This window comes from Cottoperca gobio, chromosome 5, assembly GCF_900634415.1.
Source record: "Cottoperca gobio chromosome 5, fCotGob3.1, whole genome shotgun sequence".
NCBI lineage: Eukaryota > Metazoa > Chordata > Actinopteri > Perciformes > Bovichtidae > Cottoperca > Cottoperca gobio.
In genome coordinates this window covers 18,412,418-18,437,892 of record NC_041359.1, presented here as the reverse complement: position 1 = coordinate 18,437,892, position 25,475 = coordinate 18,412,418, and the positions used below count along the sequence as shown (strand labels likewise).

The 25,475-nt window shown below is 40.5% G+C and overlaps 1 protein-coding gene across 1 annotated transcript; it reads left to right on the top strand.

Moving 5' to 3' along the window:
• Positions 1–20,949, top strand: fgd5b (FYVE, RhoGEF and PH domain containing 5b). Its single transcript, XM_029432760.1, is given in 23 exon segments — positions 1–203; positions 1,157–1,629; positions 1,631–1,933; positions 1,935–3,727; positions 6,843–6,996; positions 7,709–7,767; positions 7,876–7,906; positions 8,764–8,915; positions 9,034–9,190; positions 11,174–11,255; positions 11,344–11,394; positions 13,038–13,096; positions 14,551–14,622; positions 14,835–14,903; positions 16,160–16,243; positions 16,508–16,587; positions 16,730–16,826; positions 17,357–17,494; positions 17,642–17,744; positions 18,359–18,495; positions 18,635–18,760; positions 19,237–19,391; positions 19,812–20,949. Coding segments are annotated over 23 exon segments (4,422 nt in total). The 5' UTR covers positions 1–193; the 3' UTR covers positions 19,849–20,949.
• Positions 20,950–25,475: the final 4,526 nt, after the last annotated feature.

Here is a 25,475-nt window from a genome sequence, read left to right as displayed (position 1 = left end):
CGCACACACGATCAGCTGAGCAGCGTTTTCCCTCTCAGAGGAAGATTAGACAGAGCTGCTGTTCAGTCAGACTCACTCACTCTGTGATTACACACTTCAGCTGAGTTTGGCTCCGTTTTTACACGTTATTTAACATTTTGTGTACCGAAGCTGCTTTCGTGGACAAGATGTTGGAGATGGTCGCATCGCAAAAATGAACACAGGTGAGATTTATTTCAATGGACAAGTGTGGTTTTGAACCAAACCATTTATTCCTATGTGTGCTCGACATTTAGTATATTTTGAGAAAGTGAGTATTAAGCATAGAGCTAGACATAGAGTCTTAGTTTGTATTACATCTTCTAATATTGGACTTATTGTGTACATTCCTGCGAGTAGAACAGGATGTGAAGCAAACCAAAGTGTTTAACGCAGTGTTAATATCAGAGCAGAGGTTATGTTAGGTTAATTATTCACTTTTTTAAAGAGCTATCAACGTGATTTAGCTCTAATGCTCTAATTACATTTATGGGTGTAAAAACTCAAGCAATCATTGCAGTCACCCACAGGTCCAATGACCATTAACAAAACTACTTATAGTATGGTAAGCCACATTTTCCTTAATAGCTCAGGTCCTTTGAATATGATCATATGTTGTGCTTGAGTTAAATGCATAAAATGTTTATGAATTACATGCGTTACTGTTTTGACACTGTATATATAAGTATTATTCTCAAAGCAGTAAATGCAGTCTGAGAGGGGTTTCTCTTGCTTGAATCACCGGAAGTGAGTCAGGGAAATCCCTTAGATATTTTTGTATTCTTTCTCAAAGGATGTAAAAGCAAACATTACTCATTTTAAGTCCCTTATAATGTCCTTTCATAACCACATTTTTAGTTTTGGGTAGCTCTTTCTGGAAAGTATGAGGAAAGCTTCCAGCTCATCTACATTTGATAAGTTGCAACATCAGTTCCTTAACAAATATTGTGCACATCTTGTGAAGAAAATGATCAAACTGATACCACAGGACAATGATCATCTAACAATATTAACATTTTATTATGTGTGAAGTTAGAATTTTTGAGCAGTTTTAGGTCACAGGAACACAATACAAATGACCTGTAAGCTATTTTAAAGTGCGTAATCTTACAGTTTCCTTTTCCTGTTGTTCTTTCAGACTGCACCAAGCCTTCTGTTGCTCCAAAGCCAAGATTTGTTTGTCACGCCAGCCTGAAGCTGCCCTCCCCTCTCATGTCTGCAGCCAGGGGTCCCAAACCCTCTATAGCCCCAAAACCTAAAGTCACACCAGAGCTTAATGGCAACCAGGGAGGATGCATCAATGGCAGCTTGCTTCATTCAGATGGCGAGATTGACGAAGAGCACGAGACAGAAAGTGGTCCAAGCAAAGTGGTTGCAGACAGGTTGCCAGCAGAGAAACAATTTAACAGCAGCATACTCAAATCACCGCAAAGAGATGCTCAGGGTGCGGAGGACGGAGAGGTGACAGAGGAGGAAAAGGAAGAGGAAGAAGACATGATTCAGAAGATGGACGAGGACTGGAGGTTAACTGACAGTGCTCTTACAGAGGAGGTGGACTCCATAGAAACACTTTGGGTCAGTGATGCTGGACTCACAGCTGACTCTGAGGACTGTGGTGGAGATGGTTGACACAGACGTGACGGAGGATATGGATGCCGAAGGTTGTGACGCAGGCGAGGCGCTGGCCGACACTGATGGCCTCTCAGTGGGAGACATTTCTGTTAATAGCATTGATGAGGAGGCAGGCTGCTATTCTGCTGAAAATCGAGCCATGAGGGAGAGGCAGGAAAAGCTCAAGGAGGATGAAACAGGTGACTGTACAGCAGATGATTTAACTGAGTCCCTCACAGACGAACCTGGTCTCCTCAGCAATAAAAACATGAAGGACACTGATACACACATCTTTCTAACAGACTGGGGAGGAGAAAGAAGAGGAATCCGCCTCTGATTGTGGCATCACTTGTAACATCCTGAAGTTTAGATGTGGCCATAAAATGGAGGAAAAGGGCGAAAACTTACAGAACATTAGTTTTTATGACTTTATCCCCGAAGACCAGGAACAGGTCTGTGACACAGCTAAGAGACATGTTGCTGCAGATTATGATCTAACTCACGAGCCTTATTACGTCTCTTCAGAGGACATTATTAACAGAGAGATGATGCCAAGGAATGAAAAAGCTCATGGACTAACACCGAGTCCACTTCCATCTGTAAACAGCAGCGGAGTATCGGCCGGGAAATATGAGAAAACTGCAGAAAATGGACAAACAGAATTTGTTTCCTCAGAGGATTACGTGGAGGTTGGTAACAGTCTTGAGCTCAGCAGCTACCACCGTGATGAAAACAAGGTGAAAACATATCAGAGAAGGACAGAAGAACCCAAAGCTCAGACAGCAGAGGCCTTTCTCGATCAGATGGACTGCCACCCAAGGTTCAGGCTGGTATCCATCTCAGTGCCGACAGACACCGACACCTCGCTGACATCTTCTCTTTCGGAAAGCCATCTGCTTTCGCCGAGTGACTCTGATGTCTTTGAGGAAGACCTGGAGGGTCACATAGTACCGTTTCTGGACAACACCTCTGACACGGAGCAGGACATCAGTGATGAACATCTCTATGAGGAGCCAGGGCACAGCTCAGAGGGGGAAAATGTTTTTCCTTTTCATGAGAGGACAACAGAGACGTGCTCCCGCTCAATGTCACACCGCATTAATAATAACGTGGCTGAGATGCAGTTCATTCAGAGGCCCTATCTTAGTGGATTTGGACAACCTGCGTTGAGCAGCAGCCCCATGATGAGCTCAACGCGGCACAAGAGCTACGGCAAACCCCACTATTTGTCCCTGTACCCCCGCTCCCTCTCCATGGAGGGACAGGACATGCCTCTGGGTGTCTACAGCTATAGGGATGGATCCCCAAGACAGGGAGGTGCCATTTGTTCATCTGGAAGCTTTTCACGGTGCTCACCTCTGTCATCCAGTGGCCTTTCCACTCCCACATCTGTAGTGGATATCCCTCCTCCGTTTGAGTTGGCCTACATCACCAAGAGGCCCATCACAAAGAGTTCCCCCTCGCTTTTCATTGAAGGAGACGCTTCAGAGAAAAACAGGAAAAAGAAATCCTCCATTAAGCGTTTCCTGATGCTTAAATTTAGGCGAAAGACAGAGAGCAAGCCTGTGGTGGATGTTAACCCGTCCTTGTTTAAGTCTTCAGCTGAGTCCAGCGTCCACACTCCCAGCAGACTGCTGGATCTAGATAGACACAGCATCAGTAGCTCTCCACAGCTCAACTCACGCTTTGTTTGTAAACCTCATGTTTCATCCGAGCCGGCCTCCACCTTCTTGCTCTACAGGGATAGCAAAATAAAAGGAAGTTCTGTGGCCTTTCTCAATCGCAATGTCGTCCGGGTGGAGTCCTTTGAGGACCGCTCCCGTGTTCCTTTCACACCTCTTCCCCTGAGCAAGCCTCGCTCCATCTCCTTCCCAAACGCAGATACCTCAGACTACGAGAATGTTCCCGCCATCAGTTCGGATTACGAAAACCTTCAGGTCCCACAGCAGAGGCCCGTCCGACAGCCGCAGTTCACAGACTTCTTTGACCGTCCCAGACGGGTGCTGTCCTCTGCCAACGACACTGATGGTTACGTGGACATGAGCAGCCTCCCTGGGTTCAAGAGTAAAACTCAGTCACCTGAAGAGGAAACAGAAAGGTATGTAAACAAGACAACAAAGAGTCTACAGCCATGCTGGCAGCTCTGTGACGATTATAATCTTTACCATAGTCATCTTAGTTTAGAGTGTTAGCATGCTAACATTTGTAACATTTGAACGTTTTGATCTGATGATGGTGGTAGAGAAAAGTCTAGGGGTGCTTTTTATTATGCTTAACGTGTCTCCTTGCTTCCCTTACTCGCTTCATACTCTCGCGTCTTAGCTCCTCCCAGCAAGGATGTGAGGAAGAGACGCGAGGACGGAGGAGACAAAGTCTTCAGTGTTTCCTCGCTCTTAGCTCCTCCAGAAGCCTCCTCCCTCCTTGTCTCTTCGAGGTGCATTTGGAAAGATTTCCAAGTCACGTGAGGAGAGAGGATGCGAGGAAGCATAAGTTAGCGTAATGAAAATGAAAGTCGTTGGGATTCATCGTCTGGGGCAAATGAACATCTGTACAAAATTCATGGCCCTAAATCAGATAATTGTTGAGATATTTCACTTTAGATCAAAGGACCACCCGATCGACTGACAGAGCCATGCCCCTTGTGTGGATAAAACTTGTGTGTCATGTAGATGGATGCATCTGGACATATTAGTGATCCTTGCCATCTTCTACATGGAGCACAAGTCTTATTACTTCTCGGCCACTGTGTGGGTTTAACAATGCCCCTGGGGAGGAGGATTTATAACTATTTATTATGTTGAGTCCCCTGACGCTGCGATCACAGCAGACATAGAAGTGGTGATCAGTGGTAGGGAAGAGTAGCTTCCCTCATGCTATGCAGGGAGATGAACTAAGCCTCAGCCATGAGGCATCAGTGTGTTGTTGGGGCATGTTGGGTGGTAGTGAAGGAAACGCTGGAGGTGGTGTTGGAGGTGAGGTGGTCTCTTTGGATCGAAGTGAAAACAGGCTAGTTTCATTCATAAATCATCTTTTTAGGTGTAAAAACAGGCCCTAGTGTTGATGCTGTAAGTAGAGCCTCTCACCTCCCTGCTGTGTTGTTATTTGTCGGTATGATCAGCCATGCTGCGCTGACATTATCCCATCCCCCCCTGCATTCCTGTTAGCTGTGCCCATATCATACAGGCCGCTCCGGATGATTAATAGTCAGATCATTTTGGAGTCATTGCTCTTCTATAGAAACAACAGGCTGAGGAAAAGAAATCTTTGTGTGTTCTGTAGTCAGCAGTTGTTCACTGCAGTGCTTCCCTATCATCATGTTTACCATTGTGGTTGTGTGTGCAAGAGAAAACTGTACAACAAAGGCTCTAAAAGACAGACATTTTGTTTGATATTAAAACTTAATATTTTGTATTTCTAAACAGACAAAATACACACGAAGTACAATAAATACAAGTAAATACAACATCTTAATTTTATCAATTCATTCTATGTTTAATTGTTATTTGTACACATGAATTTAAATCCTATACAATTCCACTGTTGGAAAAGTATGTGATTCTTTTCACCTTATTTAGAGTAAAATTATACTTATGTGATACTACCATATAGTGTGATACATTCTTTTGAATATGTATAGGTAAACATCGACTCATGTTGACTTTCTGGCTTCACAATGATCATAATTGCACTTGTAGTATTTAGATTTTAGATATTTGTTTTGTTAGATTACTAATGTTAGGCCATGAAAGACTTCAAAGTTCGGTAAAACAAACTGCAAACTTTTCATGTCTTTGAGCTTTCTATTCTAATACTAAAGAAAGACAGTGGTATGATTATCATTTTTCCACACTAGTAAACCAGTAAACACAGCACCTCTAATCACAGCAATGCAATATCATAATGGACAGCAGAGTCAGTGCTATCACCGGAACAGATACAGGCTCACCAATGAACCTCAGGCAAAAAGAAAATGGATATTTTTTTTATCTCCTTCTGTAATTTATCTCCACAGATTTCGCCTTGAGCCCTCGTAGCAGGACCGTAAGGGTTACAGAGGCCGTTTCTGTGGGGGTGATATAAAAGACTAATATAGAAACCGTGCATGTAGTTTGTGGTTCAAACACCCCCTGGTATCTCATCCAAAGTTTGAGACAGTGAGCTGTAATGGGCCATGCAGCTCTAATGTGTGAGATGCAGAGATCTGAACTGCTCACATATGTTGTTCATACGTACCTAATTTGCATCTCAGTGGGGTGAAATTCAACGATGCTTGGAGTAAAACAGGAACATTGGCAAGGCAATTGGTCACATAGAGGACTACTACATCACTACTGTAACTTAAGGACGTGTTTGTATTTGCATAGCTTACACTGCCCACTGAGCCGCAGCCATTAGCATATTCATTTGGGCTGCAGAAGAGAATCTCGTAGCATAAAATACCCGAATGCATCCCTCGTTGGGAACAGTTGTCACTACAGGCCTCTCAGGATCATTTTATTGGTTTCTCTAGAACTGCAATGTTTTATCCATTCACATTTTCTTCTATCACTGCATGTTTATTATATTGATATTTCAATGTAGACAACCATAAAGGACCTTAAAGATGGCTCGTATGGTTAAATTCATCTGATTTATTGTCACACGTTAAACCACTGAGCCATGCAGTGATTGGCTCGGAGCAAAACCATACAAATAGTCATTCTTTTTAGATCTGGGTACAAAATGAATCGAATGCAGGTATCGTTTGACTGGAGAAGTTTGGATACTACAGGTACTGGGTTTTACTTTTGACCTATACTTTAAAGGCATCAAATACGCAGCCCTACAATATGATTAAAGGGGGAAAAAGAACATGTATTTCTCTTTTACAAGTTTTTTTATTATGTTTCTTTTGTCTTGAGATATAATCTGATATAATCTGATGTACAGATTGTTGTTACCTTTGGACAGAGCCTGGCTAGCGGTTTCCCCTTGTTTCCAGCCTTTGTAATAGGCTTCATGTTTACTTTACAGACATGAGGGATCCACTACACTATACATGTACTGTAATTCAGAAGTTTAAGACTGATTTGACTAGTTTGACTTTGTATGTCAGAATGCATCTGAAGTGTTTGCTGCTCAATCCTCAGAAATTATAATGACCTGATTACTTGATGTATGCATGTATTGTATGCATGCTATATTTCACCATAGCACCCCTTCTTCCTCACCAGTGCCTATACAGAAGCCTACAACGTGTGCTCGGTGCCTTTCGCTCCACCGACTGTCTCAGTGCGTGATGTCGGTGGAGAGACGGGGGGTGAGGAAGACCAAGGACGCACCTCAGAGGAAGAAGAGGGAGGTGCAGACAGCATCTATGACAGACAGGTTAGTTCAAACTAATGTGTTGAATTTGTGTGGAAATCAATATTTATATTTAACATGTTTTAGAAGTAAACATTCCTGTTGTGAAACTTTAGATTTCCTTTAGAAAAAGTAACTTTATTGTTAGTTAAAGTTACAATCTTGAAGATGGATAAGAGAGATCCAACCAGTCTGGGTTCAGTAGTTCCCGGGATGTCGCCGCAGTTCATATTACTGCAAATGCAAGATCTTTCATCAGTGGGTCATTGGCTCAATCACCATTGTGTTACCTCATTAAGCGGTAGATAATGACTACATAATGAATAGTAGACATTAAAATGTTCAAGTTTATTACTTTAATTCATTGACAATGTTGTTACATCTACTGTTTACATCGAGGTACGTGTTAGCCACTATCCCTTTAAAAAGTTATTTCATTTGTTTTGTTTTGTAGAAATAACGACATATGTGAAGAAGAAAAATGCAACAGATAAAACAAAGTGAACTGTTTTTCACCTTGGGCAATTGCAAAATGGCCCTTACAAGCCAGGATTTTAATGCGGGTTAATGAAGGTTAATGGGCTACTACAAGGCTGTCCTCATTATTTAGAATTTCATTGCCCCTTGGAGACGATGCGGGGAGGGGAGCCAGCTATATTTATTGAACTGGAGCCAAAATGCTTCAGCTCTTCCTAACCCTGGGCTCATTACAAGTAAATAATATGATTGTTTACAGCCTGATGGTCGATCCAGAGCCTTTTACATCGCGAAAGAGCTGGTGGATACAGAGAGATTGTAAGTTACATGTACTTATTAACTTATTTCCCTTATGAAACATCTCTGCTAATCAAAACTAATCAAAGCTTCCCTGTTGTGTTTGTATTTTCTTTTCTCTGTCCACAGACATGTGAAAGCCCTCAAGCTCCTCCAGGAAGTAAGTGATGCATCTATATTTGTTTTCAAATTTACTATTGCTATAACTTTCTCAGGTATGTATCAAGATATTCTCTGTGGGAGGGAAGTAGATTCTACATGAAGCTACAGTAAGCTGTCTGAGCTCCGTAGGAATTCACTTTTATTAAATGCTATTTATGTCGTGTGTCTGAGTAGATTCACTGAGCACAAATGTCCTGGAACCTTTCCTCAACACACTAAAAGCTGCACATTACAAACACCGTCTGATCTGTTGGCTTGTGCAGTACGTGCTTCTAGGCCTTGCTCAAGGGCTCCTCGGCAGTGATAATGAGGGAGGTGCTGCCCTCTCACTTCCCTTTCCTAAATGCTTTCCTCTTGTGTGAGGATTAAGCTTGTGACCTAGAGTAGTGTATCTCAAACTTGTTTTCAATAATGTACCCCCTTTGAACAAAATGTAGTAGTTGAGAGTTTAGGACAGCGTTTGAAAACAGGAATATTGAATATAAAATGACGTTTATAGAACTTACATTTAAAAAATGTTTATTGAACTATTTATTCTATCATTATTTTAGGAACTATGCATAACTGATATTCTTTTAATTAACTTGGGTTTTAAAATAATCTCACGTACCCCTGGAATACTCCCATTTGAGAAACACTGACCTACACCAGCGCTGCTCCAGTGTTCTTATCAATGATGAGATTTCTTGATATAATAACTCATGTACTTCATGCTGTCAGATATTATCTTGTTACACTATTGAAACAAAAAAGGGATGGAAAAACAGGGGAGAAATGCAGAAATTGTGAGTTTAGTGAGGTTTTAAACTTAAACTATGAAAACGAACCATCTCTCCACACTCACCCGTGTGCCAGGACTTCCGGGAAGCAGTGGGGGCGGCAGTTGGGGACGAGGGGGAACCTGTGTTGGACGAAGAGAGGCTTCGAGAGATTCTCAATGAGCTGCCTGATGTTTACACCCTGCACCGCCGAATCCTCACCGAGCTAGAGAATCGAATCCGACACTGGTGAGACACGAACACTGTCCAACGCTGTTATTACTGAGATGCAGACGCATGCTAAAAGGAATTACCTTCCACACCGCTTCTCCTCCATCCTCCTCACCTCTGTGTCCCCATCATTCAGGGAGGAGTGCCAGAGGATTGCAGACATCTACCTGTCAAGAAAAGCAGAGTTCTTGGTTTTCACCACTTATATCGGCCACTACGATCGCAGTATGAACCTGCTGGAGGACAGCTGTCGAACTTCACCTGCCTTTGCAGCCATTGTTCACCAGTTTGAGGTCAGACTGTGCTTCTCTCACTAAAAACACATAACGCGTAATGCAACACACAATGCAGTCAATGAAAATGTAACAGTTGAAACAGTACCATCTCAAAGTTATACACACACATAACATGACCATAAGCAGCAATATTTAGGTTCTTTTATAGACACATTTTGTTTTGTTTTTATCGAATGACCTATTCTGGTTAACAAATACAGTCACGGAACACAGTTTATGTGTATTTTGTACACATGACATGTGAAACTCTTGCTGCCTCTTCAGAAAGAGAAATCTGGCCCTGTTAGCTTTTCGTCCTCCTCTTCCTCACCCGTTCTCCTCCTCTTCTTTCCACTGTGTTGTCACTAATTCGTAGTTTATATTCCAGCGTTCATGAAAAACATGTACTTGCATTTTTTGGACATTTCATGTAACGGTTGTGCTCACTGCTTAAATGTGTAAACCACGGGAAAACATGACTACTGGGCACGTTTGGAATCATTTAAATATTTTATATAAAACACTTGACGAGGTGGTGAAAGGCTACAGAGGTTTTGATAAAAAAATAACCGTGAAACTTTGCTTTCAACCTCCTATATTTGATAGTTATCAAGAGCCTCACTTATCTCTGCACATTATCTCTTATCAGCAGAGTTCAGTGTGTCTGTTTGTGTGCAATGACAAAGATGAAGTGCGTGTTCCATGGTAGCAGAGATGGCGATGGCTAAGTGTGTGGTATTGGCTTCTGTGCATGTGAGAGAGAAGAAAGCACTTGTGACTAAAAGCAAAAGATGTAAACCTTACAAAGGTTCAAGCTAAAGGTAGGCAGTTAAGTGATTAAAAGTAGTGATTTCATTTAAAGCAACAACTACACAGTGTTCATGGCTGTTAAAATAAACTGTGATGACACCCAAAGGAAAAATATAGGCCGCATGTTTAGATGTTAAGAACTAATACATTCAGTTCGAGCCACTCAGCACAACAATTAGCCAAAGAACGTCTCTTTAAAAACAGGGGGATCTTAAAATTGATGTAAGTTGCTTCCCCAACATATCCACTTTAGTGAGGAGTTATAATTAGCCTCAATTAAATGAGCAGACACAAGACAGTGTTTTTAAAAGCAGTCAGCCAGGGAAGCTATTAAGTTTATTATTAAGAAAATAGGATATACGATATTATGCTTTACAGTTCAACGGGGAGATTGCAGCTGTTCACTATCCACTGTTTGATTTACAATCAAATTTCACCCAGCCAGTGACAAAGGAGTTTTCAATATTTTCCCTCCATTTTATAGACCACCGAGGAGAAGACTTGGTAGAAGGTCTTTGCAGAGCTGGGCATGTTTTCTCTGAGAATTAACTTATTATAATAAAGTGATTATTGAAAAAGAGGGCGTCGATAAATAGAGACTGCTGTCTTTTCACTAGGGCTGCAAAGATTAGACGATCGACAGAAAAGAATCGCCAACTATTTTGATAAGCGATCAATCGTTAAAGTCATTTCCTGCTTTCATCTTTTTTATATCATATTAAACTGAATATCTTTGGGTTTTGGACCGACAAAACAAGACATTTAAAGACATCACCTTGGACTTTGAGAAACTGGGTTTGACATTTACAATCACTATTCACTATTTTCCGACATTTTATAGACCAATTTAGAAAATAATTGGCAGATTAATGGATAATAATTGTTAGATGCAGCCCTACTTTTCCCATGCACCCATCCAAACTAACACACACACATTTGTTATCCTGCGAGGCACCGTGCTGACCAGCAGTCTGTGTTCACGCGTAAAATATGAGGGTTGGTTCTGCTCAAAGCTCTTTTTAGCTTTTATTATTTGCGGCCCTTTTTTTCTTATTACTTCTTGACTGTTTTAATTAATGTGTCATGTTGTTTGGCTAAAGTTCATGTAGATTTCTACAGTAAATCTGGTCCTAATGTGCAGCAGTGGTACAGTGAAAATGTTGAATTTTATATTTGTTTTTCATATCTTAGCAGCAGAGTGCAGCTGGGTCTCTGAAACATCAACTGCTGCAGGTCATTGTGCGCGTGGCTCAGTACAGCATGCTGCTTACTGGTGAGTCTCGTGTAAAGGACGAGATTTAGTATCTTTTCTGATGGTTGCATTCTCGACTCTCATTCATTTTCTCTCACTCCTCTGACAGATTACCTGAACAACCTCTCCCCAGATTCCAAGGAATACAAAGACACCCAAGGTACCGTAAACTAACAGCATCATGCAGTCACTCACAGGAGAGCCCTAATCCTGGTTTATGCTCGCCGTGGTGTTCCCGGCGGGAGTGTGTGCAAGCCAAAAGCGAAGTCATCACATATTGTGCATAATGTGCGAAAAGGCTCCGCAAGTTGTCGCATCGCTTGGTAATGCATCTCTGAATTTACAGTATGTAACTAGGCGGCTGCTGCGACAAAACTGCCACGAATAGCCTACTTATAAAAGCAAATAACTTGAATTAAGAAGTAAAATAATTTACTCTCAGGATGTAAAAAGAAATAATCTGAGTTTAAATGCTTTAGAACCAGGATGTCTTTCAAATCTACATTTGAGTAAATATTTCAGCCGAATCAAATTATTTAGACGATATTCAACCTTTCAACCTTCTTTTCTTTATAATACATTTCTTCTTCCAAACACTTGACTCGATGGCGTTTTGCCGGTACACTCGTTGACTTCGTGCTTCTTCACAGAGTGTTTTGTTTGTACGCACCCTGGCGTTTCGGAGAGTACTGCAACGATCCCGCTTTTGTGCGTTCTCGTATCTTGTGCGCCATCTGTGGAGGGAGGCCCCACTGTGCTACAGCAAGAATAAACAAGGCTTTACTGGCGTCTGTTTGTGACTCTGTGTGTTTAGGGAATTAATTTGCTCTCATTTGCCATGGAGAGAGCCAATTTAGATTTGTTTGTTTGTGGTGGAAACCCACCAGGCAGTCATTTCAGCTCTCTTCTGTGTGAAGACTGTAATGTGTAACTCATGAGAAGGCCAGTTGCAGCCACATTATCTCTTATCTCCAATGAGGGAGCCACCCTATTCCAGAGTTGTAGACGCATCCAGGCTCTCCATTCAGGTTTTATGTTTGGTGTCTTTCTACACAGGAACATCTAATCAGTTATGAATAGGGATAAGACGATATAGGATTTTACGATAAAAACACTCACAATAAGTTTCCTTAACCGTTATTGGAATAAGTGTGAATATCCTCTCGAGCGATATCACGCTATCATGGTAGAGAATTAAAAATAGAGCCTGACTGAAAGAAATACAGGAATTATCATGTAAGGAAGAACAGACTCACACAATGTCCGTATGATTTATGATTACCTTATATAGGATTGTTTGATCGTTTTTCATTAAGAAGGATGTTCACAAAAAGTCCTATCGGTGATGCAATACAAATGCCAATTAATAAGATGTACTAAGGTAAAATTATTCCAGTATGTTTAAGTGCCGTTTTAAGATTTTTAATTTGAGTTCTTATTGGGATATTATCGTAAATCGCAATTATTTTGACCAGGATAATCGTCACATGACATTCATCATCCCATGTTATGAATATTCATTGTTTACTTCTTGCATATTTCAAGGATGATTTACTGTCATTCTGCAGCACAAGGTTGCACAACAAAATGCAGCTGTAGTCCTTTTATTCTTTAAAGACAAAACCGAACAACGACAGCAGTGCATTCCTGTAATGCATTTTTAAAAGCATCAGGAGGAATGTACAATTAATGTAGTGAATTATCTGGCCAGATAAGAAGACGTAAAAAAAAAATAGACGTAAAAGATTATTAATATGTCAACACATCTTTCCTGATTCTTCTGTGTGTGTTTGTCTCTTACAGCTGCTGTGGTTGTAGTATCTGACATTGCAGATCAAGCAAATGACAGCTTACAACACGGGGTAAGTGCCATGTGTAGACATATGTAACCCTTGAACCCAACATACTAACATCCAGATTTACGTATCTTATTTTCAATCTAAACCTTGATTTGTACTGAACACACAGACATTAAAACACATATCTATAGAAGCTCTTAGCTTAGTACTTCCAACAATATGAATTGTTTCTGTTTGTTCAAAGTCTATAATTCTGTAAATGTATGTTCATAGCTGTCCAGTCATCCACCTAAAGTTTAGCTCCTCAACAGATTATTCCAGAAGAAAAGTTAACGGCTTCCTGAGTAAATGTAGCGTCACTTTCACAGTACAGGTTTGATTAAGTATATACAGAGGGAGAAATATGAAAGCATTTTCACCCCAACAAGTTATCAAAATGATCTTACTTAAACATTTCTCCTATGTCTAATGTTGTAATATAAGTATAAATCAAACTCAAAAAATGTTTTTATTGCACCTATCTTCTTTCCTACTACTAAGGCGTAGAGGAGTTTCCATCTCAATAACTATTGGATGGATTGCCACGAAGTGTGGTACAGACATTCATGGTCCCAGATGATAAATCCTAATTATGACTTTGGCTGACACCCCGACTTTTCCTTTAGCGCCATTAGCAGTTTAAAATGTTCAGTTATCCAGTGAAATATATCAATATCTACATGATAGATTAGCACAACATTTCTTATGGACATTTACCATTCTCAGGTGATGAATCCTACAGTATGGATCCCCTCACGTCTCCTCTAGCATCACCACGAAGCTCCCATTTGTGTTTTTTAGTGAAATGTCTCTACAGCTACAGTATAGATGGATTACCATGATTTGTCTAATACTTTGATTTATGTCCAAAAACCTATGACGCTATATTATTATTGGCCACAGTTCTACTTTATTAGTTCTAATAAGCAAGTATTAGCATGTTAACACACCTCGATGGAAAACCTCATGAGTTTAAGGAAAGTTGTGAAAGAGAATTCACAAGGACCTGCGTTGCTACGAGAATCTGACTGCACTCACGGAGGATGTTTTTTTTTTAATACAACTTTATTTATAACACATAGAAAAGGAGTATGGTGACAAACCCAATGTTGTACAATCTAAGTGAGAATTCCTGTCCAAAACAGAATCACACCTCCTAAGAAGGATGTTTTCAATGAATCCATCCGGCAGCGGATGTTATTGACATGTGTTGCTTTAAATGACTCACAGAGAGGCTCTTGGTTTTTTACGTCTTCAGCAGCTCCAGTAGTAATGTGGCTCATTCTAAAGGAGAACATGCCTGATCCAGGCGATAACTACTGAATGTCTTAAACAAAGAGACCCGGGAAAATAGCCAAGCATAAAAAAAATAGTTTGGGGTTTACAGGAAAATTACAAGTAATGGACTCATAATTTCTTATTTTGTTGTCTCATTTTCTGCCCCTATCTTTCTGTTCTTTTCTCTCTTTGTGTCTCAGGAGAATTTGCTGCGTCTGGTCAACATAGAGTATAGTGTTCGTGGCCAGCGGGACCTGCTGCAGCCTGGCAGGGTATGACTCAGATAACAGCATTGTTTCTTTGCCAGCCCACCCTGTCTGCCCTGCACCACCCTGTGTTACCCTTTACACAATCATTCAGCTGGGAATCCCCAGTCTGCCCGCTTTTAAAACAACATTAATTAGCGCAGATGGCCTCTATGTGTCATGGTCAGATGAATCGTGAAGTGCTCAGTTTGGTCGTGTGTATATGCGTTTTTAATCAGGTCTTTGTGAAGGAGGGCACCCTGATGAAGGTCAGCAGGAAGAGTCACCAGCCCCGCCACCTGTTTTTGGTAAACATTGCTTCCTGTTTGTAGTTTTTAAGTTAACAGACACAAGTGGTCATACTATGTTAAGTTATATAATATGTTTGCTTCATCATGTAACCACTGTAGGTTCTTAAGAAAGCTCTGTGTAAAATGTAGAGTCATGCATTTAGTGTCTGCTGTGTTTCTATGTCCAGACTGAGCTATTAAGAGCAGGGTTTCCTGGCAGGATGTTTCTGAATGCTGACTTCCTGAGCCAATTCTTTACTGACAGCACAGGGAAGGTCAACACCAGCTCCTTATCCATGTGCACCTGTGACCTTTTATGACTTAAATTCCGTCAGTTAACATTTTAGTTTGATGTTTCTTCAGCACCGAAAATATAGACAGTGACTTCAGCTGGCCAAGATCATGCCAAAGTAAACGGGGAGAGAGGGGAGAAGGATCTAATCGATAACGTTGTATGTGTGAACTGAGTGACAATGCCACAGATAAAAAATAGTGAATCAAAGAGGAATAGGAAACACTGCACATCGATAGATAGCCCTGAAATGTTCAAATTAAGAGAGATTAGGAAATTAAACGCCTTTACCAATTATCTATAGAACATCATCAAGCGTATTCTCTCCTGTGGCGTTTTTGAAATTTGTGTTCTGGGCTCGACACTAAAAAAGCTCGTAAATGTCTCTTCTGGAGAAATGTTGGTAATCATCACTGCGTAACTTTTATCCTGCCAGTTTATCCACCCAGACGCTGATCACCTGTTATGAGCTATTGTTAATGTTGTAGACAGCATCATAAAACAAGTCTGCAGGAGCTGCAGTCTCATAACAAAGTATTAAAACACACACTGGAAAAATTATACAGAAGTTAATGATCCAACTACTTTGCTGTCTATTAATTTAAGATCATAAAAAATCAAGGTAGGGGTTTTGAATGTATAGATTCCACACACAGAGAAACTTTCCTCCTTCGGTGTATGAATGTGAAAACATTCTAGTGTTTGAGGTCTAAGTTAACACCACTTTATCTAAAATAAGACAAAAAATACACACAGTTTGGTGTGAATTCAACTGTGTCAACTCACAGAAGTCAAGTTGTGTAGTACAGTGCCACCTACTGGAGAATTGATGCACATGCATGATGGAGTCTGGGCAGCTGACTATTTGAACTATTTTACTATTTTAAAAAGAAATCCTTTTAACATGTCCTTTGATCTGCAACTACTTGTCTATTCTGCAGATTTACTGTGAATTATGAGCGTTATCTCTGTCTGTTTTTAGATGAATGATGTGCTGCTGTACACATACCCTCAGCAGGATGGGAAATACAGACTGAAGAATAATCTGCCACTCACTGGTTTGAAGGTCAGAATCTTTCATTAAGTTGCCTAATCGCTTTGATTTCTAACCATGTTTTCCCTTCAAAATCCTACAGGAGTTGATTTGCAATTCAATCTGGCAGTCTAAATACTACATCTATGAAAGTATTAAATAATATACAAATATGGATTTGTAATTAATTGATTCACCTCTTTGCAGTTAACAGAGAATGTGAGAATGGAAAATGTATTGTTTCTTAACTGAAAGTTTTACTTCCTGGTCTTTGATTAATGGGTTTACTGGTTCCAGGTCAGTAAACCCATCATGGAAAATGTCCAAAATGCACTGAGGATCGAAGGAACAGACATCTCCATCACTTTGTCTGCAAGGTGGGTCACTGTACTGTGTTCTGTTTGAATAATAGTTCATATCTATAATGACAGTAATGAAAAGCTTGAAATTAACTCGTAGTTTGTTTAGTTTTTAGTATTTATTTACTAATGTAGTGATTTATTGTGTATTCTTTTGCAGTTCCTTCATTGAAAGAGAGGACTGGTTTTACACTCTAAGCCGCACTGTGACTGAACATGCCCGGGGATCTGTTACATTCAACAGCTGCTCAGGAGAGGTGAGCAAAATCTGTTTCTCTGTATTCATCTCATACTGCCAGACACTGCAGGCAAAACTCTTTTTTCATGCAGTGGTCAATCTTAGAGTTTAGGCTATTTTGGTTCAATAACTTGTGTTTTTTTTTAGACTAGTGGAAAGAAAAACATCCAAAATAAACAGCTGAATTTTAGCTGTAAAATGAGAAAGTTTGTGACCTGGTCCACCATGTTGAAAACAGTTAAGCCAAAACCAAACAACGCCCACCAGCCAGAGAAAATCATGTCTTGCTCTCAAGATCTAGTGACAGTTTCAATAAATATGACAACAAGTTTTTAGTTTTTTTTTAAGTTGCCAACTGCAGCTTTAATGTAAGTAACCAACTGGGGACGTTTCATGGTGATATCGATTAGTTAACATTTTTACATAATTCAATTGCAGTGTTTCCCCTTAACCTTATAACATTTTTCCTCAGTCGTGCTTATCCTCACCCAACCAGAATGGCCAGAGTGTGTTTTAGTATGTTTTTCTGTTTCTGTATGTTTGTTCCAGGCCAGAGATCGTCTGCGGCTGACTCTAGGAGAGAAAGCCCCCACACTTGTTCCAGTCTCACAAGTGATGATGTGCATGAACTGCACCTCAGATTTCAGCCTCACTCTCCGTAGACACCACTGCCATGGCTGTGGACGAGTGAGTCACACACAAATAAAACACTGTGTTCTATAATATCTTTGAATAGTCTGTTGAGGACTGCGACAGCTTGTGTCTTCGACCAGTGTGCTGGATGAGTGTGTGCTTTTTAACGTGCCTCTGGTGAATTCATGTTGTTTGACACAGATTGTTTGTCGAAGCTGCTCCAGGAACAGATATCCACTGAAATACATGAAAGACCGCATGGCTAAAGTGTGCGATCACTGTTACAACGAGCTGAAGAAGAGAGGTGGGGAAACTCTGTTTGAATACAATTCATCGATCACTTTGATTGTCAGTCTGCCCACACATTCAGTATTGCTATTATTCTGCCCCACTTGCAATGGACTGAAATCCGACAGAGCTGGCAGATTTTTGTAAAAACAAGTTCATTTTACTTGAAAACATATATATATATATAAACAAAATGAAGGAATAAAAAGTATAAAGCCGTAGGCTATATTACTTAGTTCACTTAAAATAACTTCAGTGCCAGTGGCCCCATAATGTAGTTATCGGAGTTTAGTTCGAGGGACATTGGGTATTGGATGAGAATCATGTGAAATGTATGAAACAAGCACAAACAAAAATAAACATAACCGAATTGGGTTGAAAGATTACTCTCCAGTTTTTGTAATAAGCATGTAACATACAGAAAATTGCAACGCTGAGGTTCATTTTCATTCATTTCCTTACTCTAAAAAATGTTCCCATTGTCCCATATCCTCACTATGATTCAACAGAAAAGGATATAGCCTCTGCCGCAGTATTGTTCAGGCAATTAACCTGCCATGTCGTTTGTCCGTGTAGGTGTTGCGTCCCTGTCCTCTGCTGTGGTTAAAAAGCATTTATGTATTTCTACAGGGGGAGATGTATCTGCACTGACAGCTAAGAGTAGCCCTCGTCCAAACCGCTCCAGTCGTCCTCTCTCTGCTGTGTTTCAAAACATTCATCCTCCCAACATCTGGAGACATCGGAAAGGCACTGTTTCCTTCAACCAGGTGCGCCTGCGACATGACAGGGCCCTGTTCACTGCACAGTGCAAATTACTGAATATTTGACTTTGTGGATGACAGCTATGCAACGTTTTGTAAGTAACATTGATAGTTATCCGTCCCCTCTTGCTCCTATTTTGTGCAGGTGACCGTGTCAGAGGAAGGCTCCATTAGTGGCACTCTACAGCGCAGCAAGAAGAGCAAGAGAAACTGGAAGAGACTGTGGTTCCTCATACGAGACAAGGTGCTTTTCACCTACCAAGCTCAAGAGGTGAGGGGAAACATGCACTCCCCTTCAACCTGGGCAGCACATATTCACACTTAAAGGAATACTTCACCCACAAAATGACCATCTGTATATCAATTACTTAACCTGTGTTACCTTGAGTTCTTGAAGAAAACGTTGTTTGTCTTGCATGACATGGGGTGAACAAAGAATCAAAAAACGTCTTGATGGATTAAAGGTGAACGTTTAAACAATAGCAAAACTATATCAAAACATCTAAACACAAGCTCTCATACAACTCGTGCGAGTCGTGGAGGCATGCGAGAAAAACGTGCTTAAAGTTTTCTTCAAGAACCCAACATAACACGGGGTGAGTAATTGATATAGAAATAATCATTTTGTGGGTGAAGTATTCCTTTAAACAGTGACGTCTAATAGATATCATAACTAAAAGTGCCCACAGTTACACCACAGAATCTTATAATCCATTTTTGTTCCTCTGATGACTTTTCTGTCTGCAGGAGAAAGTAGCATCCGAGAGTTTACCACTTCTGGGTTTCACAGTGAAGCTACCTGACAAGCAGGGCGGAGAGGGGGAGGCCAACATCTTCCAGCTTTACCACAAAAACACTTTGTATTACTCCTTTAAAGCTGAGGACAACGACACAGCCCAAAAGTGAGAAGCATGCCTCCTTGCTACTTTCAAAATGTTAAGAGATTGACAACTAAAAAAAGACATTCTGATGACTCACAGGGTTGTTACTGATATTATCTGGGGGGGGGGGGGACTCACATTGCTCAGTGAGTCAAAAGAATCTGGGTCATTATAGTTCCAAAATTGGATAGTTTTCCCTGACCCACAGAAGAGCATGTACTCCTTGACTTGACTGGTCTGAAGTGGAAACAAGAGAGTAATACTATAATCTTTCTAATTCAGGAGCACACTATAAAATTAGCTCAGTTAATAATGTAGCTATTTGTCATGCTGACAAGCACATAATTGGTAGTGCTCAGGTGAAGCAGACTGAAATTACTCTTTAAGCAAAACTGCACTTCATGCTGTTTTCTCCTAATGTAAACTCCTCTCCTCATACAGGTGGGTGAATGCCATGGAGGAAGCCACAGTTTTATAGGATCAGCTACTCTGGGTGGGTTGCCGGAAATAGAAGTCTTCTGCCTTTCTTCTGCTACAAACGGACTGTGAAACCAAGAGCGGAAGATGGAGATATAAAGGGAAAAAACATATCTGATTATGTCTGCAAGTTGTAACTTGTCTGGCTGGACTGAAAAAAAGAAGACATTGTGTTCTTTGTGAGGGGACACGATTACCTACTTTGACAACCTCCAGTGTCCGCTGCCTGCTGCTCCAGCAGGTGTGATGCTAAGAGCCACGAGAGGCGGTGTCCCAGATACCTGCCTGTGTGGAACATTACATTGATGCGACCTGTATTTCCCCCAGCAGCTAATCAGAGACATGCCTTTTAAATCATGAGGAAGATTTTAGATTTTTGGAAAATAAATACATTCTATGATTTCAACTATTTTTTTAATGTATCAAATATTTCAAAAACAACATAAAGAAAGAACTGAACAAAAATACACTTTAACCACAGCCATTTAACTGTCATTTGCAGGCAGGATGAACAAATAGTAACTCATTTCAACCTCACTCAAAAATGCCCAAATCTGGAGTGGCCTGACCTTCTGTAAAAAATGAATTAGTTATGCCTTCATTTCAACATGTGTTCTCACGCTGGATTAAATGCATCTCTATGACTAATACTTTGAAGCGCAGGCTGTATAAACGAATGTGTAATTTTATATGTATAGAAGTGTCTGTAGCTTTGCCATGCACTGTGTTGTTGGAGGTGGTCCTGCCAGTGAATAAACCGTTTATATGCATTTTGCACTGAAAAATAAATGAACCTGAAAAATAAACATGAGTGTACCTTGATCATAGAGGCCAAAGGCTTCAGCTACTGTCCTTAATTTACTTAATATACTTTTTTAAATGTTGCCAATTACGTCATTATTGTTTAAAATACCTAACATACGTAGAATGTAAATTCTCATTTGTATAAAGACTACAGATCCAGTTGTGCAGAGATTTTGTTTCCCGTGAACTGAACCATGAGTCACTGATTTCACTGATCTACATAATCAGTGTATCGGACTTTGTACTGTACCTGATGATTTATTAAGCTTGAATTTCTAACTATTATTTTCAAATCAAGTAAAGAGGCTTTAATGATGGAAACAGTCTGTGTCTGTGTTTTCTATTTATCCTCTTCATGTCCTCCAGCTGGCAGGTGGACAACACATTAAAGTACAGGCTGGCATTGACTTCCTGTCACTGCGTCCTTGCTGATGGAGCTCACTACATACATTGAAAATGGAAACATAAGCCGCCCCCCCTATATGAGTCTGCACTGACATGTAGTCAATGTGCTGTCGGATCTGATAAACGGCAAGCTGGTGAGTGTTTCAGATCACATTTTGAGCTGTTGGGAAGACATCAGGGACTGAGTGATGTGCAGACCGATGTGCTGTGCGGCCAAAGAAAGGCCAGGCCTGCTCTGCTTCTCGTCTCCCCCCGAGGCTTCCTGACCCAGAATGATACTAGGCAGAAAGTTTGCTTTCTGGGGCTCCTGAAAAGTTGCAGACACCTCGTCCTATATAGAGGACAGATCATTCATCACTCTGCTCTCCCTCTCTAGCCCCAATTCTCTTTTCTCCCTTCTCTGTCGCTTTACTCTTTTATCACATGTTAGTAATGTTCTCTCCTTTGTTGCTGTTGGTTGAAACACAATACACAATTTCCTTTCAAATTAAAAAAGTATTAATCATCCCACACTTCCTGCACTGCAGCGTTGCATCTCACTGAATCATTGGAATAACCTCTCTTATTTGGCCTTGGTTTGGTGCTGAGTGGAAAATGTACTTATATTTATACAACACTAAAACTGAGTTTTTGCCAAGACTCGAGAACTTTCACTTTTGTATTTTCACCATACTTCTGTTTATGATTTTTCTGGCACTGCAAAGCAGCAAGAAACAGGAAATGTTTGGCTTCAGCTGGTTGAAGAGTAAACAAGACAAAAACGGTTAAAGTCCAGTTGCACTATTAATCATCCACTATGTGCTAATTAATTAGAAAAACAAGTGATGCACGCTTGCTGTGGGGCTAATGGTGGAAAATACTTCTTCTTTTTTTGGAATGGAACAGCAACAGTGTCATAATCCAAGCTTACTTTAATATCGCTGCAGGCAAGAGCAATGCAGAGAGAAGCAAATAATCAATCATACACACATAGCCTACCCAATAAGGTCGGATGCATTCAGCTCGGTTGTATTTGTTCAGCGTTAGGAGTCATTAACAGCTGATGCCAAAGAAGCTTAAATATTTGTCTGAGCTGAATTTCCTCATCTGTGGCTTTTTTCAGACACATGATGCTCTCAGAGCAGAGTTGTGAGAACAGTTTTTAATGACAACTTTCTGGCTATTTTCAATTTCAGTCTGTGAAGGCGATGCAGTGTTTGTGTTGATGTCGTGAGTTACAACAGCATGCCTTCTCATCTTTCATAGTGTGGGCGGCAGATCCTCAGGGGTAAAGGAAAGACTTTATTACGTAATAGCTGGAGATTAAAATAAAAAGACTGAAAAATGGGACATAAGTGAAAAAAGCTGTGTCCACTTGACATTGGCTTGACATTTCTGGGTTTGCACCTTGTCTTGTGTCTCTCGGCGCCCTTCAGAGATGGGGAGAGGGAGAGAAAAAAAGATGTAGAGGCTGGAAGAATAGAGGGACACTCTGTTATGTCCCACTTTGCAAACTCTTTGCAGCCCACACTGCCAAGTCAATGTTACACCTATTCCTCCTCCCTTAAAGCTTTAAATAGCCCACTCTCCCTCAACAGGACAAACTGAGAAAAACACACAGCCTTTTGCACACTCTGCACCTACGACTGAACATTTATTATCCCTGTTGCCAGAATATGGATTCTGCATTGTGCTTTCCATTCTCATATGACCATTCTGTCATCGGCAACACGTGCTGCAGGAGCGGCAGCTGTCACTGAGAGACGTAAATATCTGAAGGTTTTGAACGAAGACAAAGACAGTCAGGGTGTTGTTTGACATTTTGGAGAATACGCTTAATATCTTTCTTTATTGAAAATTGGATGATAAGATTGACACCACACTCTCGTCTGTGTGTTCAATATGAAGCTAGCTGCAACAGCTACTTAGCGTAGCTTAGCATAATGACCAGAAATAAGGATAAACAGCTAGCTTGGCTCTGGCCAAAGGTAACAATTGCTGCCTACCAGAACTTCTAAGGCTCATTATTTAACACGTCACTTCTTGTCTTGTTTAATCGGAAAAGTTGTGTTGTGTCGGACTATTTGTTGGCCGGAAGCAGTTGCCAGGGTGTTACCAGCGCAGACTCCAGGAATTCACTGTTAAATCTAAGGCTGTATTCACACCAAATCAGGTGTTGAGGTGAAAATTTCAGTTCTCCCCTTCATTTGAATGTGGGTAGTGCATTTAGTCTACGACAGTGGGGAAAAAGAACAGCAGTGGCCTGCGGCGAAAAGTCGAAACTGATTCAAGATTTGGAGAAATGCAGCCTGACATCACACTATGGTGGCCAAACACGTAACGTGCAATCCAGAGCTGTACAACACAGCCATTAGGGAGTACAAAGAGTTCATTGTGTCGCTTTGCATTAAATGGGCCATTTAACTGTTTAGCTTTCCTTATCATTTCATTCAGAAAATTACTTTTGGCATGCCCTTAAAGCAGGGGTGTCAAACTCATTTTAGTTCAGGGGCCACATGCAGCACAATTTGATCTCAAGTGGGCGGGACCAGTAACATCACAGCATAATAACCTATAAATAACGACAACTCCAAATTGTTCCCCTTCGTTTTTGTGCAAAAAAGTACATTCTGAAAATGTCCAAACTTAATCTTTTTACAAGGAAAAAAATTGTGCAATTTCAACAATATTATTAGTTTATCATTTACACATGTGTGTTACAACTTACAGATCAGTGTATCTACAAAGGCTTTTACTTTATGATCAAAACAACTAATTTTAACACTTTGCAAACTCATCCCGTGGTCCGGATTGGACCCTCTGGTGGGCCTGTTTTGGCCCGCGGGCCGCATGTTTGACCCCCCTGCCTTAAAGCATTGCAAGGGGACATTTTTGGTCATGTTGCCAGGACTGAAGCCTGATTATTTTTTGACCCTGTTCATCCTTCAACTAATCACCAAGCTTTAATCAACGTGCTTTGCCAACAATAACCTATCCACTTCATCTGCCTTTTGTTTTTTATAGAGAAGACTTTAATATTTAAATCAGTAGCTACCAGGGTGAGTGAGGTTTAATATGTACTCTTTCTTTGTGGAATTGCTCTAAATGTATTTAACTCTCTTTATATAAATGCATACTTTACATAGACAGTTAAATACATTGGCAGTGTCTGCTTTTTTCTTACTGTTGACATAATTGGTAAGCAATTTAAAGGGGTCCTACTTGTATTTTGGGTTTCTAATGGAACATGTTTACATGCATTCATGTTTATAAAACTCATCACAGTTTTCTCCTACTGTCTGTCTGAATATGCCTATATTCACTCTTCAAACTGCTTTGATTGGCTTGCGAGAAGAATATGGTGCACCTTTGCAAAGGTAGTTTCAAGCTGTGGGTGGACATACTCAGATGGGGGAGATATATTCTAATGAATATGCATGTGACATAGAAAGGGAGCTTCAACTGAAAGGCTTGTTAAATCCTTAGTTGGTTGACACAGAACACAGACTGGGTTGTCTTATTTCACAGTTTGTGGGTTGGCAGGCACTCCAGATACCCAAATGTATGTGCACAAGCACTGAATTTTTTTTAATATATATAATATGCCCCCTTTAACCAAAGAGTGATTTGTCCTTCTCAGATTGTTTAATTTAAATGATTTTAGTTGCCCATAAGATGCAAAAGTATGTACTATTCACAATAAATCATCTTTTGACGATTGAGATTTATCTTTGGACCTGTTGGGGTAATACTGACCCCAATAAAATTATAACCTATTCGTACATTAACACAGCATTATAGCAAACTCAGCTATAATTAATACAACTTTCTCCTGTCTAACAGAGCCACACAGCCATATGGATTAACTCCATCTATAAGGAGTTTCTATGTGGATCTTCATCAGGTTTTGTATGCTAAAATTAACATCCGCCTTTCTACGGGTTCATGACAGTTGGTATGTGTGGATGTGTGTGAGAAGGAACAGAAGGGAGAGGGATCCTCCAGCTTTGAATGTGCATCTGTCAGTCAGATGAGCAGCGGGGCAATGTAGTTTTTTGTCTCCACTGTAGACATCCTGTGTCTGCCATGACTCACAATTAACCTGTTATGTAGATCCTCAGAGAAGAGAGAGGGGAACACTGACACACCTGTGCGACATTTGTCAGCCATTTCCTGGTCAGTTTCACTTTCCATTCACTTTGAACTATAGCAGCACATACAGTATTATACTTTTAAACCACACCTAAACATTTAATTACGACTCATTCCTCATTTCCGTGTTGTGTGCCAAAATGTCATTAGTGTCATCAGATGATAATTGCTGCCCATAGGCCTACTCATCTTTCAAAAATATATATGTGGATGTGTGTGTAGGGTGTGTTTGTGAGGGGGTGAGTGCAAGCATGAAATAAATGAAGGAAATGGATAATTTGGAGCGCT